The 18,159-nt window shown below is 33.9% G+C and overlaps 1 protein-coding gene across 6 annotated transcripts in view; it reads left to right on the top strand.

Annotated features, from left to right (window-relative positions):
* STXBP4 (syntaxin binding protein 4) overlaps positions 1-18,159 on the top strand; it is a 183,367-nt gene that overhangs the window by 71,586 nt on the left and 93,622 nt on the right. For all 6 annotated transcript variants that reach the window (XR_007473320.1, XM_033431784.2, XM_004271799.3 and 3 more), the window contains 2 exons: positions 12,416-12,505; positions 15,800-15,865. Coding sequence is in view for 5 of the 6 variants with exons in the window: in XM_033431784.2 (XP_033287675.2) it covers positions 12,416-12,505; positions 15,800-15,865 (156 nt within the window). In the remaining variant the exon portion in view is untranslated. The remainder of the gene's footprint in view (positions 1-12,415; positions 12,506-15,799; positions 15,866-18,159) is intronic.

Raw genomic sequence — 18,159 nt, 5'->3', positions numbered from 1 at the left:
TCTGTTGTCTTCAACTTTTTCCTCTGTGTCTTATACTTATCAGAGTACAGGCCTTTCACCTCTCTGTTTAAATTTATTCCTAAATATTTTATTCTTTTTGATGCAGTTGTAAATGGAATTGTTTTCTTGATTTCTCTTTCTGATAGTTCATTATTAGTGTACAGAAATGCAACAGATTTCTGTATATTAGTTTTGTATCCTGCAACTTTACTGAATTCATTTATTAATCCTAGTAGTTTTTTGGTGGCATCTTTGGGTTTTTTTATATATAGTATCAATAGTGACAGTTTTACTTCTACCTTTCCAATTTAGATGCCTTTTATTTCTTTTTCTTATCTGATTGCTCTGGCTGGGACCTCCAATACTGTGTTGAATAAAAGTGGATGCAAGAATGAGTATCCTTGTCTTGTTCCTGATGTTAGCAGAAATGCTTTCAGCTTTTCAATGTGGAATAGTATGTTGGCTGTGGTTTTCTCATGTATGGCTTTTATTATGTTAAGGTGTGTTCCCTCTATATCCTCTTTGTGAGAGTTTTTATCTTAAATGGATGTTGAATTTTGTCAAATGCTTTTTCTGCATCTTTTTGGATGATCACATGGTTTTTATCCTCTGTTTTGTTCATGTGGTATATCACATTGTTTTATTTACAGATGTCAAACCATCCTTGAATCCCTGGAATGAATCCTAATTGATCATGGTGTATGATTCTTTTAATCTGTTATTGAATTTGGTTTGCTAATATTTTATTAATTTTTGCATCCGTGTTTATCAAGGACATTGTTCTATAATTTTTTGTATGTGTGTTGTGTCTTTGTTTTTGGTCTCAGGGTAATGCTGGCCTTGTAAAATGAATTTGGAAGTGTGGCCTTCTCTTTAGTTTTTTGGAGTAATTTGAGAAGTATAGGGATTAACTCTTCTTTCAGTGTTTGGTAGAAGTTACCTATGAAGCCATCTGGATCTGGACTTTTGTTTTGGGGGAGTTTTTTGATTATGTATTAATTTCCTTACTAGTAATCAGTCTATTCATATTTTCTATTTCTTCATGACTCTTTCATGGAAGATTGTCTGTCTCTAGGAATTTATCCATTTCTTCTAGATTGTCTAGTTTGGCATATCATTTTTCATAGCATTTTCTTATGATCCTTTGTATTTCTGTGGGTCTATTGTAATTTCTCTTTTATTTCTGATTTCATTTATTTGAGTTTATTTTTTTCTTGATGGCTAAAGGTTTGTCAATTTTATTTATCTTTTCAAAGAACCAACTCTTAGTTTCATTGATCCTTTCTATTGCTTTTTAAATCTCTATTTCATTTACTTTTGCTCTGATCTTTATTTCTTTCCTTCTACTAACTTGTTCTTCTTTTTCCACTTCCTTTAAATTTACACTTAGATTGTTTATTTGAGATTTTTTCTTGTTTCCTGAGGTAGGCCTTTATTGCTATAAACTTCCTTCTTAGAACTGCTTTTGCTGCATTGCATAGATTTTGGACAGTTGTGTTTCCATTTTCATTGTCTCAGGGTATTTTTTAAAATTTCCTCTTTGATTTCTTCATTGACTCATTGGTTGTTTAGTTGCCTGATGTTTAGTTTCCACCTGTTTTCTTTACAATTTTCTTCTTGTAGTCTTTCTACTGTGGTCAGAAAAGTTGCTTGGTATGATTTTAGTCTTCTTAAATTTACTGAGACTTGTTTTGTGGCCTAACATATGATCTGTCATGGAGAATGTTCCATGTGCACTTGAAAGAATGCATGTTCTGCTGCTTTTAATGGAATGTTCTGTATATATCTGTTAGGTTCATGTGATCTAATGTGTTGTTTAAGGCCAGGGTTTCCTTATTGATTTTCTGTCTGGATGATCTGTCCATTGATGTAAGTGGGTTATTAAAGTCCCTTATTATTGTATTGCTATCTACTTCTCCCTTTATGTCTGTTAACATTTGCTTTGTATATTTAGGTGATTCTGTGTTGAGTGCATAAATGTTTACAAGTGTTATATTCTCTTGTTGGATTGACCCCTTGTCTTTGTTATAGTCTTTGTTTTAAAGTCTATTTAATCTGATATGAGTATTGCTACCCCAGCTTTCTTTTGTTTCCATTGTATGGAATCTCTTCCCATCCCTTCACTTTCAATCTATTTGAGGCTTTAGATCTGAGGTAAGCCTCTTGCAGGCAGCATATAGATGGGTCTTTTTTTTTTTCTTTAATCAGTGGCTTTTGATTGGAGCATTTAGTCCATTTACACTTAAAGTAATTATTGATAGGTATGTATTTATTATCACTTTAGTTGTTTTCTGGTTGTTTTTGTAGTTCTTCTCTGTTCCTATTTTCTTCTCTTGGTTTGTTTCTTTGTGATTTGTTGGATTTCTTTAGTTTATATTTGGATTCCTTTCTTTTTATTTTTTGTATATCTATTCAAGGTTTATGGTTTGTGGTTGCTGTGAGGGTCTTATATATTGACCTGTGTATAGCCATCTGTTTTAAGCTGATAGTCACTTAATTTTGAAGCCATTATAAAAACACTACGTTTTTATCTTCTCCACACATTTTATGTTTTTGATGTCATATTTTACGTCTTTTTATTCTCTGAATACCTTAACTACTTACTGTAGTTACAATTGATTGTATTACTTTTGTCTTTTAACCTTTGTACTGGCTTTTTAAATGGCTGATCCCTTGCCTTCACTATATATTTGCCTTTACCAGCAGGATTTTTTTCTTCCTTCCATATGTTGTCTTATTTCTAGTTACAACCTTTTCTTTTCTGCTTAAAGAAGACCTTTTAACATTTCTTGTCTGACTGGTTTAGTGGTGATGAACTCCTTTAAGTTTTTGTTTATCTGGGAAACCCTTTATCTCTCCTTCAATTTTAAATGATAACCTTGCCAGATATTATATTTTATTTTATTTTTTTCTTTCAGAACTTTAAATATATTATGACACTCCCTTCTGGCCTGTAAATTTTCTGCTGAAAAATCAGCTGATGGTCTTATGGGGTTTCCCTTGTATGTGATTAGCTATATTTCTCTTGCTGCCTTTAAGATTCCCTCTTTTGCCATTTTAATTATAATATATTTCAGTGAGAATCTCTTTGGGTTCATCTTTTTGGGGACTCTGTGTTTCCTGTACCTGAATGTCTGTTTTCTTTTCCAGGTTAGGGAAATTTTTATTTCATTTTTTTCTTCAAATAAGCTTTTATTTCTACAAATAAGTTTTTTAGCCCTTTCTCTCTTCTCCTTATGGGACCCCTATAATGTAAATGTGGTACTCTTGATGTTGCCCAAGAGGTCTCTTAAACTCTCTTCATTTTAAAAACTTCTTTCTTCTTTTTGCTGTTCTGATTGTGTGATTTCCACTATTCTGTCTTCCAGATCACTTATCTATTCTCCTTTATTATCTAGTATGCTGTTATTCTCTCTATTGTATTCCCTCTATTGTATTGTATTCTTCAGTTCTGATTAGTTCTTATATTTTCTAAGTGTTTGTTGAAGTTCTCACTGTGTTCCTTCATTCTTCTGAGTTTGGTAAGCATCCTTATGTCCGTTTCCTTGAACTCTTTATCGGGTAAATTATTTATCTCCATTTCATTAAGGGTTTTTTTGGGGGAGATGGGGGTTTATTTTGATCCTTAGTTTGAAACATTCCTCTGTCTCCTCATTTTATTTGACTTTCAGTTTTTGTTTCTATAAATTGGGCAAAACAGCTACCTCTGTGGTTTTGAAAGAATGGCTTGTAGAGGAGCATTCCCTGTGTAGACTGCTTGTGCCTGGTGGCTTTGGCAGGCTGGATAGAGCTAGAGCAGGCAGTCCATGGAGAGTGCAGCACCTGAGGCCACCTCGGCAGGGTGGCTGGGGCTAGAATAGGCACAGGCTGGAGGAAGGCCTTGGTGAATGCTGCATCTGAGACCACCTTAGTGGGTTGGCTGTGGTTGGAGTTGTTGCATGCCAGGTTTGGTCCCAGGGGAGTGCTGCACTCAAATCTGCCTTGGTGGGGCAGCTCGGGCTGGAGTGGGCATGGGCCGGGGAAGTCATGGGGGAACTCAAATGATGGCAGTTGCTGGCCCCTCTGACCCCAGAGAGATCTCCAGCAGTTCCTTGCTCATTTGCAGAAGCTCTAGGGTTAGTCCAGGTGCCCTTTAAACTCCTGTTTTTTGGTCGTGTCCCAGGGTGGGCGAGTCTGTGCTCAGGCCCCTCAGAAAATCTCTCCCTACTGCAGGTCAGGGTGGGGTTCTCATGGATACCATGTTTCCATCTTTACTACGCATTTCTATGTGGTCCTTCTATGTGCAGTAGCTGTCCATTCAGCCTTCAGGTCTTCAAAATAAATTTCTCTATATGTAGGTGTAGATTGAATGTGTTCGTGGGAAGAGGTGAACTCAGGGTCTTCCTATGCCACCATCTTGGACCCCTCTTAAATATTTTTCTTTTTATAAGGAAACCTATTATATAACTCTTTTAAATATATCTAATGAAATCTAATACTATAGTTTTTGGTACCCATATTATCTTTTAAAAGAAAATTCAGGCATCAGTTCTTATTCTCAGAAATTTGTCATCTTTCCTTTTTCTCTGTTAACTCTTACTTCTCTTCTATATTGCCCTAGAATGTTACCCTGATATGTTATAATTTCAAGCTTAAAAATCTTTCATTGATCACCCTATCATTTTGTTACCAAAAAATTTAGGTAAATTGTAATATATTTATTTCAATTTACTATGTTCATTAGATTTTACATATTAAAATTTTCTTCTGATTTGAGTAGTAATTATATTATTGATTCACAGTCAAAAAATATAAATATGATATAAATTTTGTTAAATTATTTTTATAAAGGTAATTTTTTTAACGTAAATTCATATTTCAGTGGGATGGAAGGATTATTTTCAGTCCAGCTCTGTCATTTATAAGATTTCCATATTTACATGGGCATTTCTGAGCTCTTTATTCTGCTGGTTTATTTGGTTTCATAAGTCTTGATATCTGCTAAGACACACTTTCCCACCTTGTTCTTCTTTTCAAATATTACTTTGGCTTATCTTATCTGTATACATTTTTGCCAAAATCTTGCTACGTTGAATTTATAGACTATTATAACTGATGAACCTACACTGACACATCATAATCACCCAAAGTCCATAGTTTACATTACAGTTCACTCTTGGTGTATACATTCTGTGTGGGTTTGGACAAAGGTATAATGACATGTATCAATCATTATTGTATCATACAGAATATCTTTATTACACAAAATATTCTCTGTTCACTGCCTGTCATCTCTCCACAACCTTGCCCCCCACCCATAGCAACCACTGATCCTTTTATTGTCTCCATAGTTTTGCCCTTTCCAGAATGTCATATACTTGGAATCATACAGTATATAGCCCTTTCAGATTGGCTTCTTTCACTTAGTAATATGCATTTAAGGTTTCTCTGTGTCTTTTCATCTCTCTTATCTGGATGTTTATTTACCCATTTACCTATTGAAGAACATCTTGGTTGCTTCAAATTTTGATAATTATGAATAAAACTACTATAAACGTCATGTGCAGGTCTTTGTGTGGACATAAGTTTTCAACTCCTTTGGGTAAATACCAAGGAACTCAATTGTTGGATCATATGGTAAGAGGATGTGTAGTTTTGTAAGAAACTGCCAAACTGTCTTACAAAGTGGTTGTACCATTTTGCATTCCCACCAGCAATGAATGAGAGTTCCCATTGCTGAGAATGAGAGTTTCCAAAGACCTGGTTGTTTGGAAACTCTCAGGAGATTACCTAGTTCACCCAGAATTGAAGTGATTTAGCAGATCTGATTTACTCTAAATGTAGCATTTAGAGTGGGAAGACTGAAGCTGTAAGAGCACAGTTCTCCTTCCACTCATCCAGGTGTTTTGTTTTTATCTACCTAATGTTGATAGCAGAACATTGTTTTCTAATTGCCAAAAAGTATTAAAAGCTACCATATCCATTTATGATGAGGAAAGGCAAAGGTTGTTGGGTGGCTTACAATATAAGTCAAGTAGAGAATTCAGAGTACTTTGTATGAGCATACAAAACTTTCTTAGCAACTGCAAAGAAATACTCATGCTCCAAATTAGTAATTTACTTCCTTTTTGCCAATATGATTTTAGGGCAGATAAGAATGTATTCAATCTGTGGCATTTTGATAGCAAAAGCAAAGTGCTGGTGGTAATGGTGCAAGGCCCACATGCCAATAATTTCCTGTTTGTGGCTTCAAATCAGATATTGTGCAAGAGTCATTATATCAGTTTACAAGAATTCTTTTGTTGTATTCTGCTTGTCAACACACGAAAGAATCCCCATAAAATGACCTGAATCCACAAATCCATAGTAAGAATGCATTTTACTTCACCACACTCACATATGTAACTGAAACAAAAGTCTCAAAGCATTACTTACCTTTTCTACATCCTTCTGTTCTTATTTAATATTCAATTTTATTTCATTAAATATTTGGTCTTATAATTTACTAATGAGTTATGCACCACAGTTTGAAAATACTGTAAAAATCATTACTTGTCAAACAGCTCACCAGAAACAAATTTTTAAAAATATATTTTTTAGTATTTTTCCCAATTTTTTTTTTTTAGTTGAAAAACAGTATAGTGCCTCATGTGAAATAATATATCAATTAATCTGAGGTCATGATGCTGACATGACATTCTGTGAAGGTGAGGAAATTTCCCTCTGGTCACTCCCTCAACCATCTCATCTTAAACAACAGAGTCAGATTTTATAATCCATCTGTTAGGGATGCTTGTTTTTTACCCATATGTTTCCCTTTTTTTGGCTTGTATTTTTCTTAATTTATTTTTTAAAAATATTTTTATGGAAGCATAATGGACACAGTAATAAATAGAATCATATAGATGAACTTATTTGCAAAAGCAGAAATAGAGGCACAGATGTAGAGGACAAATGTATGGACACCAAGAGGGTAAGTGAGGGGTGGGATGAATTGGGAGATTGGGATTGACTTATATACACTACGACGTATGAAATAGATGACTAATGAGAACCTACTGTATAGCACAGGGAACTCCACTCAGTGCTATATGGTGACCTAAATGGGAAGGAAATCCTAAAAAGAGGGGATATATGTATACGCATAGCTGATTCACTTTGCAGTACAGCAGAAACTAACACAACATTGTAAAGCAACTATACTCCAATAAAAATTAATAATAGTAAAAAAGAATCATACAGTATGTACTCTTTTGTAACTAGCTTCATTTGCTGATCATTCTGTCTGACTCATAAGATTTCTTGAGATACTATCTTTTAAGAAGAAAAAATTGCTGAGTCAGTATAGTCAGTCCTACTTTTGTTTAGTTGACAAAAAACTTTTGGTTTTGGAATAATATGGCGTTTAGAAGCAAAAATATAATTATCTTTCTGTGATTCTAGTCATCATTGCTATATTAAAAAATTCACACAGTGCTATACCTGTGACTGGCACAAGATTACACCCAGAAAAGGCAAGGTTGGAGCCTACATCTATCAGTATTCTAAAATTAGCAACAGCAGACTGTAGTCCATGATATTGTGATGGCTTTACCACACTAATCAAGTATCATAAATGGATTATATTAAAATCACAGAACACCATAAGTATCTGAATGTAGACTTTTCACAATTGGGGTTTGTGCTAAATCAATTAAGTGGATTGCATTTTAACAAGTGAAATAGAATAGAATGGAAAATATCAAAGTGAACTGTATATAATAAGAATGATAATATTTCATTGATATAAATGGTATTTCTCACTATGTGTAGCAGTAAATACTTTATAGCCACTTCACTATATACTCATACGTAAAACATTAAATGTATATTGAACAACTACAGTGTGTGTGGCATTGTGTTAGGTGCTCCAGCACATGTTATTAAGATAAATAAAACTGGAGCCTGCCCCTCAAGGAATTTAGGGTATAATGTAAAGAAATTTACAAATAAAATTTAAAAATGCATTGTGTGATAAGGCCATAGTAATAATAGACCTTAGAACATTAAGAGAGGATTCATAACAGAGTTGGCATTTGAGTGAGTTTTGAATGATAAGTAGGATTTTATCTGCTCAAGAGGTGAACAGAGAATGATAAGTGTTTTTATTAGCATGAAAAACAATATGTATAATATGTTGGTAAGCAGAGAGTAATCTATGTTTTAAATAAGATAATTGGGTACATGCAGGTCAGTGAAGGAAGAGTAAATATTAAACTTAGAAATTTGTACCTGTGGTAAGTAAGGAGCCATTAAGGAGAATAATGACATGATCAAAGTGGTATTTTAGAAATAGTAATCTTAAATAGTGTTGGTTATCTTGGAAGGGATTAACGTGGTGGTTGGTAGTCTAGACTACCAAATATGGAATAATAAAGAGCTAAACTATGGTGAAGATGAGGAGAATGGAAAGGAATGGTGAGACAGATCTAAGATATTTACTGAAACAAGTATCTCGTCAATGAGGCTTGCATTTGGATGTCAGAACCAAGGGAGAATGAGTTAAAGATAACTCTGAAGTTTTTATTCGGATGATTAATGACATGTTGTTACTTTTACTGGAAAGAGAATAAGAAGAGAAAGGTAGAGAAGATGATGGGTTGTGTTTTGGAAAGAGTAAGTTCAAGATGCTGACAGGTATAAATAACCAAAAGGCAATTGGAAATAAGGAACTGGACACCAGGAGAGGGATTTGAGAATGATCTGGAGGGTGATAGTTATGATAGCATGGCAGTGAATGTTATCACTCAGGGAAAGCTTGTAGAGAAGGCAGCGGAAAGGGACAAACTTTGGGGAAGCTCCCTTTTCCCCCATTTAAGGAGTAGAAGTGAAATTAAGTCAAAACAGCCTAAATATTCTGAGGGTAGATGAGATAGTGGAGTATGAAAAACCTAGGGAAGAGAAAGTTTCAAGAACAAATGGCTTGAGCAATGTTATATGTAACAAAGTGGTTAAGCAAGTTGATGAGAGGCATTTATTTTGTCAAATAGCAGGTTGTTTGGTGACACTACAAGTAATTATTTTTGAAATGTGGGGATGGGAGGAAAGATACGTAAACCAGATTATAAGAAGTAAAAGGAGTAAGCAGGGGAAATGGAAGGGGAAAAAGGGGAATACACAGAAATTTTAAGGAAAGGACGTAATTGGATGGATTCGTAATGGAAGGGTTTATCAATAAAATTAGGCTGAAACAGAGGTTGTTGTTTTGTTCTAAAATGAATTGAGGCTAGGAAGGTGGCCAGTGCAATAGTGGCTATCCAGAATTGGCACAAGTCAAATAACTTAAAAATTATGATGATGGAGCACAGTGAAGAGAGAGTTGAGGTCAGACTTGCTCAGCTCAGTGCAGTGACTTTCTGAAGTATCTCTTGATATCTCCATAGGAGACGTGAGAAAGCAGAGTAGAAATGATGTATAATGTTATGTGCCAGGTATCGCAGAGGTCAAGGGGCCTGAGGGTCAAAAATTATATCATGGGAGCCAGGCAGCAAAGGAGGATAAAGTCCAAGAACTGGAGGTATATTAGAAAATAGGTATCTGTCTGGAATCATTCATGTTAAATAGCAACAATGTATTTATCTCATTTGCTGCTTCCTTAGTTGAAGCATATTTGGAAAGTCACTGGGTACAAAGGGGCTTTTCAAAGAATTCACAAGTAATATCTATGGCCAGTTTTTTTCTGTTTAGCCCTAAAATAGCAATAAAGTTATAAAACTTTTTTTTTTTTAACTCATGGTGTGTTCTATGTCTGTCGCCTAGTGTTTTGCCTCCCAAAATGGTACCATGGACTCTTTTATGCATGACTTACCTTCATTTTAAATGCAAAAATTTACGATTGCATCCCTAAAAATCCCAATCCATAATTTATCTTAGTAAATTATGATAGCTCTGTTATCTAGATTCTCATTTAAACTCCTGAATTGTTTATTTTTACTTCTTAAGATAACAAAATAGAATAAGATCATCTGAATGTATAGTAGCAGTGTTTCCCAGAATGTGCTTGGTAGACATTAGTCCCACGAGATACTACAAAATAAAGGAGAGTGTGTGTGTGTAATATGGTTGGAAAACTTGAGGAAAACAAGTCATTATGTTACCTTTTGGGATATTCAAAATGCTTATTAGCATATCAAAGCTACTGGAAGCCCTGCAGGAAAGAAAGTTATTTTTTTCTAAATCCTGCATTTCTCTAACTTATCTGACCTACAGGACCACTATCACCATCACCATCACCCAGTTATGCTTTTCTACAAATCTAATTAATATCCTTTGGAACACATTTTGGGAAATATTGCTACATTCGAAATTGTATTTGGAAGTAACCTAAAACAGTGTAAGAATGAATTCTGTGACTACTTATGAAATAGAATGACAAAGACAGATGAAGAATATGAGATCATGTTATTATGGACAATGGCCATAGATACACAAAAGCAAATGTGTCAGAACAAAAGGAACCAATAATTTTAGGAAAAATATTTCTGCAAAAACTTGAGAAATGACCCCAACTTCTGTTATTCTAAGACTTGGAAAGCAAATCTGAGTTTATCATATCCATACCACCATGATTTTTTGTTGAGCAGTTAGTAAAAAATCACAGACTAATGTCAGATCTCTGTGGGAATCTTGGAATGGCCACTTACTAGCTGTGAAACCTTAGGCATTTTACTAACCTTTTGAGCCCATTCCCTCATGTAAAATAGACACAAAGTTATGGTAAGGATTTAATATTGAATATATACAGTCCTTAGCAATGTATCTGCACAAAGTTCCTAATAAATGGTTGATATTATTAACTATTTGTATTATCTTTTCCTACTCTGCATTCACCTCTCCTATCTGAAGGTCCCTGCTTTAAAGCTCATACTTATATAGCAATCACTTTCTCTATTTGGTCCTATAAATCATATTTTCTATACTTTATTTTTAGTTCTATTATAACTTCTGCATAGAAGATGGCTATAATTAGACTTGGATTTTTATCTCTGATAAGATTGCCATTTTTTTTACCTTATAATTAACTGTCAGAGTTCAAGCTAGAAGTAAGAGAAATTGTCATTTCTGCTATTTTTTGTTGTTGTTATTCACCTGTGCATGAATTATTAATATTATCTTCAAGACAGTTTCTGTGCAGAAAACTTTTTTTTTTTTTTTTTTTTTTTTTTTTTGCGGTACGCGGGCCTCTCACTGTTGTGGCCTCTCCCGTTGCGGAGCACAGGCTCTGGATGCGCAGGCTCAGCGGCCATGGCTCTCGGGCCCAGCCTCTCCAAGGCACGTGGGATCTTCTTGGACCGGGGCGCGAACCCGTGTCCCCTGCATCGGCAGGCGGACTCTCAACCACTGCGCCACCAGGGAAGCCCTGTGCAGAAATCTTTTTAAGCCACTTTGACTGTTACATTATATTTCATTTAGTTAAAACAATAATAGGCATAATCAATTAATGTACTTTACTGGGTTCCTGTAAACTATCTTGGTTGATAATGTCCAGCATTTTGTTAGCCTTATATACCATGTACTTGGTGTGGACATCTTTAAGGAGTAGTTTATGTTGATAACTCATAAAGTCTTTTTAATTGAAGTATAGTTGATTTACAGTATTATGTTAGTTTCAGGTATACAACATAGTGATTCAGTATTTTCCAGATTATATTCCGTTATAGGTTATTACAAGAATCTGGGTATAATTCCCTGTGCTATACAGTATATCCTTGTTGCTTATCTATTTTATATATAGTACTTTGTATCTGTTAATCCCTAATCCCTGTTAATACCCCTAATTTGTCCCTCCCCCCCTTCCCTCTCCCTTTCAGTAACCACAAGTTTGTTTTCTGTATCTGTGACTCTGTTTCTGTTTTACATATACATTCATTTGTATTATTTTTTAGATTCCACATGTAAGTGATATCATATAGTATTTGCCTTTCTTCTGACTTATTTCACTAAGCATAATATTCTCTATGTCCATCCACATTGCTGCAAATGGCATTATTTCATTCATTTTTATGGCAGAGTAATATTCCATTGTGTGTGTATACACACACACACATATATATATATATATATATAAACACATACATTATAAACACAGTCTTAAAATTTGGACTTTAAGGAAAAATTATATTGTTAAAATAAGAATAATAAAAATGAGAACAGAGTGTATGTATCTCATAATCATCTAAATTCTGTATTAGTAACAAAAATATAAGGTTAAGCTTAAATGAATTAAGTTACCCCAGATTATTTTAATATTCTCTTTTATCTAATGAAATGACTCCAAAGTAAGAAACTGAATCTTGTTATTGGAATGCAAAAGCCTAAGACTCATCAAAAAGGATTTTTATGTTCTCATAATTAGTATCTAATGTATAACTTTTCTCTTATATTTTAATGTTGACAGCTTCTTCCCTGTGATTCCTTAGAAGCAGATGAAATGGAAAGGCTTAAGCATGAAAGAAATGATGCCTTGGAAGAAGTGAATACACTTAAGGTAATCTCCAATTTAGCTTCCTTATATTTTCTTTAGAAAAATGAAAAGAAAGAAAATTACCTTCTGTTGAATTCTGCAGTATCGGGGCTTAGTTTTTTTTTAAAGAATATTAATATCAAATAACTTAGCATTGACTGTTAATACCAAGTAATTTGATATTTATTTCTTCAGCTGACCTTTAGAGAATTAATTTTTTAGTTCACACACTTATTTATATTTCACAGTCTCCGTCTAAGATTCAGTGTGAACAGTGGTTTTTAGTTATCCCTTCTGATCTAGCTACTTTTCACCCCTGTTTTTTCTTACGCTGATGGCAAGAATAAGGAGCCAACAAAGATTAGATGAGAAGCCCACAAAACAAGCCATGACAGTTTTGGATCCTCAGATGTTCATTGGGAAATACATTTTCTCCCATGTTCATGGGAATGCTTCAGGGACATCTTGTTTCGCTAACATAATTTAGAATTAAGGCAATGTGATCTAAGGGAAATAAAAACACAGTATATCCCAAATATACTTTAAGATTTTCGTTCTGTTTATATGTCTTCATTTCATGTTTAGAAGAATATTAAATTTACATTATATCCTAAGTTTTACAGAAAGCCATTATATTTTTCAAATCTTCAAGAAAAGCAATATAACTACTTGATTTACCATTAATTCACCATAGGAATATATTTTTAAATTACTTTTAATTATTTTCTTAAATAAGTGAAATTCTATTATTTGTTTAATTTTTATTAAAGCAAAATCTTTACACCAAAAAAAAAAAAGAAAGAAAGAAAGAAAGAAATTCCCTTGCTACCTTAGTTTTTAAATTCTGACCTCTAGAGGAAACCATTGTTTAACATATCTTGTTTATCCTTTGGGAGACTTTCTCTATGTAGCCAATCATATGTTTAAAAATACATGTGTATATATTTTTTAACTTTTACAAAATTGCATACAACTTTTTTACAACTTACCTTCTTTTTTTCTCTTTGTTAGCATTAGATCTTTGGTTACTTTTCAGGTTAACATATACAGATCTACCTAATTCTTTTTAATGCCTCTCCTATCATCAAAAGGTTCTATTCTAGGTTATTTAACCAGTTCTTTATTGATGGATATTTAGGCTATTTCCAGTTTTCCATTATTAAAAATAAGTCCATCATAAGTAGCTTTGTAGATGTATCTTTGGGCCGTTGTGCAGTTGTAAAAGTACAAATTGAATACATTTCTGAAAGCCGAATTGCTTTTATCAAAGAATATGGATGCATAAAATTTTACATGTTGCCAAATTCCCTTTCAAAAGATATTACCAATTCATGTTACGTCCAAATGTAAGCATTTTACTACTAAAGGAATATTTTATATTTCTTTTTACATCTTTGAAACCACTATCCACATTTTTTTGTGTAACAAGAGTTAAGATGAAAAATATAAATTTAGTTTTAAAAATATATTGACAGTAGTTTCCTCATATTCTCTTAGAAAACATCTCCAGGGTTGGTTACATTGGTAAGACAGCATTTTTATATAATTTCCTCTGCATAAGTCGTTGAGTCTTACAGTTCATCAGAATTTTCTGAGGCTCTCAGATCTTTTTTATTTCCCTAATGTTTATCATTGTTAAATTTAGTGATATATTCCTGTTTTTTATTGGAATATCAGTAGTAATTATTAGAATTTTAATTTAATTTAACATTTAAACAATGTTTTCCTGAGGAGCTATTCAGTAAATCAGGATTCACATTTAAAATTTTTGAGATGTAACTGAGCATATCCTACTGTGACAAAACCTAAAAGCACGGGTGAAATATATTCTATATTTTATAATTTCCTTTACTGAGAACCTATCTATTGGCTGAGAACCACTTGTTTAACTATAGAAAAGATTGTACAAAGCAATAAATATTTCATTTGAGATAATGTTTGCACTTTTGAGTTTTTCTGCTTGTATTGATATTACACACACTCACACAAATAGCAGAGGTTGTTAAATGAAGTTCATGGAGTGTGTAGGTGGTCTCTCATCACTTCCCATTATCCTGTGACATCTCTATTCTTCATGTCTGATTTGAGGTACAAAGAAAAATGAAGCCAAGAAAATTTGATACCAATGGTTAATTTTTATTTTGCAAGAATGATTTTTAAAAGTGCCATGGGCCTCATTTAACTTAAAGCCTTTCTGCAGAGTTCACATTGCTACTGCTTTGCAAAGCTGAATGAAAATAGATATATTTTCCATTTACAGATGCAAAAAACTAGGACACAAAAAGTGAAGGTGACTTGCATAAAACCCAGGAGCCAGCAGTTTCTTGACTTCTGGTCTGTGGCAGATTCATTAGATTGCTATATGATATTCATTGTCATGTACTTTCATTTCATCTGTTAGACAAGAATGAGCTGAAGTATAACAGAAAGCGAATTGCTTCCTGTAAACCCTGCAATGCTGCCATGAATATTTACCACTCAATATAATCTTCCAGCAATTCCTCTGCTTGGGTTTATAGTAAAATGGTTCTTAAATTACTCTTAGTATCTCTGATTTGATCAAAAACATGTAGATTTATTTATGACATACTTAACAAAATTGAACATTTTAGGATATTTGCTCAACTGAATTTTAAGTTCAAAGATTTTAATATTTGATTGACATGCCTAATGTTATTCTTCCTTAGTAACTGTTATTTCATATTTTGGTTACACCAGTCATATCTTCAGTTTTATGGATAATCTTCCAAAAATAAACTAAATTAAGAAAATAATAGTTAACCCAGTTTCATAGTCCTCTTTAGTATAGTAAGAGACACTCTAAGTTGTAATAATAATGCTCTTCAATTTGCAAGCTCTTTGGCAATGATAGCTATTACCCAACATTTAGTTAATATTTATACATTCTGATCCTGATTGACTTATTTTGGACCTTGGATTTTGAGGTTTTAAAAAGCGGCTAACAGGGAGTCCACTGGTAGCTAGTGGTTAGGATTCCGGGCTTTCACTGCTGTGGCCCGGGTTCAGTCCCTGGTCAGGGAGCTAAGATCCTGCAAGCTGCATGGTGCCGGACCCCCCTCCAAAAAAAGTGACTAATTATAGTAACAGAAAATATGTTTACATCACCACAATTATACTGTAAATAACTAATTACTTTTAGATGGTATGTGTAAAGCCAGAAAAATGACTGGGAACTACATTTTCAAATTGTAGAAATTAGATGTTTGGGGAATTTATAAGCTTTGAAACAAAGCCCTAAATATCATACCCATTGATACCTTCATAACAAGTTATTAATTCAGTGGTTTTTAAATATAGGAAAAATTATTTCAATCGGAAAGGCAAAGGAAACAATTGACAGAAGAACTCCAAAATGTGAAACAAGTAAGTGTATGTATTGTGTATATGTGTTTTGTATATGTGTGCATAAACATATGAGGTATAATTACAAAGTATTGATGCTGTATAATATCCCAGAGCTTACAGATGTAAACAGTATAGTATAAAATGTATAGATCTTAAAAGCGATCACTCATAGGGGCTGTACCCATGCTGAATTCCTGCTACCAAAGGAAATGTTAAAACTCCTCTTGGAAATTGCTTTCAAAGCCAGGTATCTATGGACTGAAATGACCCATCTCATTGCTTTTCTCTTCTTTTTTTCTTTCTCTTTTATTTTCCCTTTTTCTTTTCTTCTGTTACTCATACTCATCTTATTAAAGATAAAAACAAAACAAGCAAAAAACAAAATCCTCCAAAGCAGAGCATTTTTTAATTTTATTTTTTAATAATGAAAAGTAAAAATTTGGGATTTCCCTGGTGATGCAGTGGTTGAGAATCCTCCTGCCAATGCAGGGTACACGGGTTTGATCCCTGGTCAGGGAAGATCCCACATGCCGTGGAGCAACTAAGCCCATGCGCCACAACTACTGAGCCTGCGCTCTAGAGCCTGCAAGCCACAACTACTGAGCCCGTGTGCCACAACTACTGAAACCTGCGTGCCTAGAGCCCATTTTCCATGAGAGAAGCCAGCGCAATGAGAAGCCCATGCACCTCAATGAAGAGTAGCCCCCGCTCGCTGCAACTAGAGAAAGCCTGCACACAGCAATGAAGACACAACGCAGCCAAAAATTAATTAACTAATTAATTTTTAAAAAATTAATTAACTAATTAATTTTTAAAAAATTAATTTTCACTCTGCATCATTCTTCAGAGAATTTTAAGTAACTTACAGCAAAAAAATACAACAGCATCATCATGAAATAGAGATACAAATAACAAACAAATAAAATATTAATAAGAGTAGGAAGTTAAGAGACCATTGTTATAGATCAGTGGCAATCACCTGATTTTGAATCTCCCCAACATTATCCTCCCAGAAAACATAAAATTTACAGAGCAAAATAAAACCATACAGGACCCATACTGGTTTCTTTTGTTTGTTTGTTTGGGGTTTTTTTTGGCTGTGCCACTTGGCTTGCAGGATCTTAGTTCCCCAACCAGGGATTGAACCCAGGCCCATGGTAGTGAAAGCACCGAGTCCTAACCACTGAACTGCCAGGGAATTCCTAGGATCCATACCTTAAATATGGCTATTGGACAGGGAACACCAGAACCTTCAAACTACATACAAATAGTTTAAAAATTCCAACAAATTCTTGCAACTTGCCTGCCACTGAAACCTGGCGTACAAAGAGCAGAGGAGTTACGGCTGAAAAACTCTGAAAAAGAATAAGGAGAAACAGAGCAATTAGATGAAATACTACAAATAAAATCACCCCCAGAAAGAGAAAAATGCCACTATATAATGCCAAAATACTGAACAGAGGCCAGGTTTTTGTGGTTCTCAGGACTTGAGAAAGTGTGTGCACCCAGAAGTGGCAGCCTTCGAGAATCATTGCTTCTGGGGAAGAATCAAATAGAGAAGGGGTGGTATCCCTTGGAGATTAGGAAATAAAGAGAAACAAGGAAATAAGAGGGGAAAATTAAGGATCTTGCAGAAATGAAAGAGAAACAAGACATACCAAACCTCCTCTATCTACCCTCCACTATGACCGTCAACAACATGATCCATAAAAGAAATTGCACAGAAGAGGGTGCTGTTGAACTAAGAACTCTTTCTATGAAAGAAAAAGGAATTGGAAAAAAAAAAATCTGTCCCTGTCATTACAAGACAACTGTAAAAATCAGACAATATGAATTAAAGCTTTCCTCCTAATGAAAACTCCAAAACAATTCTACCACAAAGCTGACAAAAACTGTAACACATCACTGCAAACTCAATTTAATATCCTCAAACAAGCATTTGGCATTAAGAAAGAAAAGCACCTCAAATCAGAAATTTAAAACTGACTTAGAAAATGACAAAAAACAGGAATAAATGAAATGAGAGTTGATAAAACTTAGGAAAGAAAGAGAAGAAAAAGACAAAATGATACCAGAAATGAAAACTAAATTACAGGTTTCCCAAGGAAGAACATAATCAAATGAAAAGGCATTGAAGAAAACCAGAAAAATAAGAATGAAATAAAGAAGTAAAAGATTTTCTTAAAGAAGTAAATCAAAACAGCTGAACAACACTAATATTTAGAACTATAATCCAAGAAAACTTTTCAGAAATAAGATGACCTGACACTGTTAATGGATAGTGGGGAAATTTGGCCTGGAAAGATCAATTA

This window comes from Orcinus orca, chromosome 19 (genome assembly GCF_937001465.1).
Source record: "Orcinus orca chromosome 19, mOrcOrc1.1, whole genome shotgun sequence".
Classification (NCBI taxonomy): Eukaryota; Metazoa; Chordata; class Mammalia; order Artiodactyla; family Delphinidae; genus Orcinus; species Orcinus orca.
This window is presented reverse-complemented; position numbering and strand designations above follow the sequence as displayed.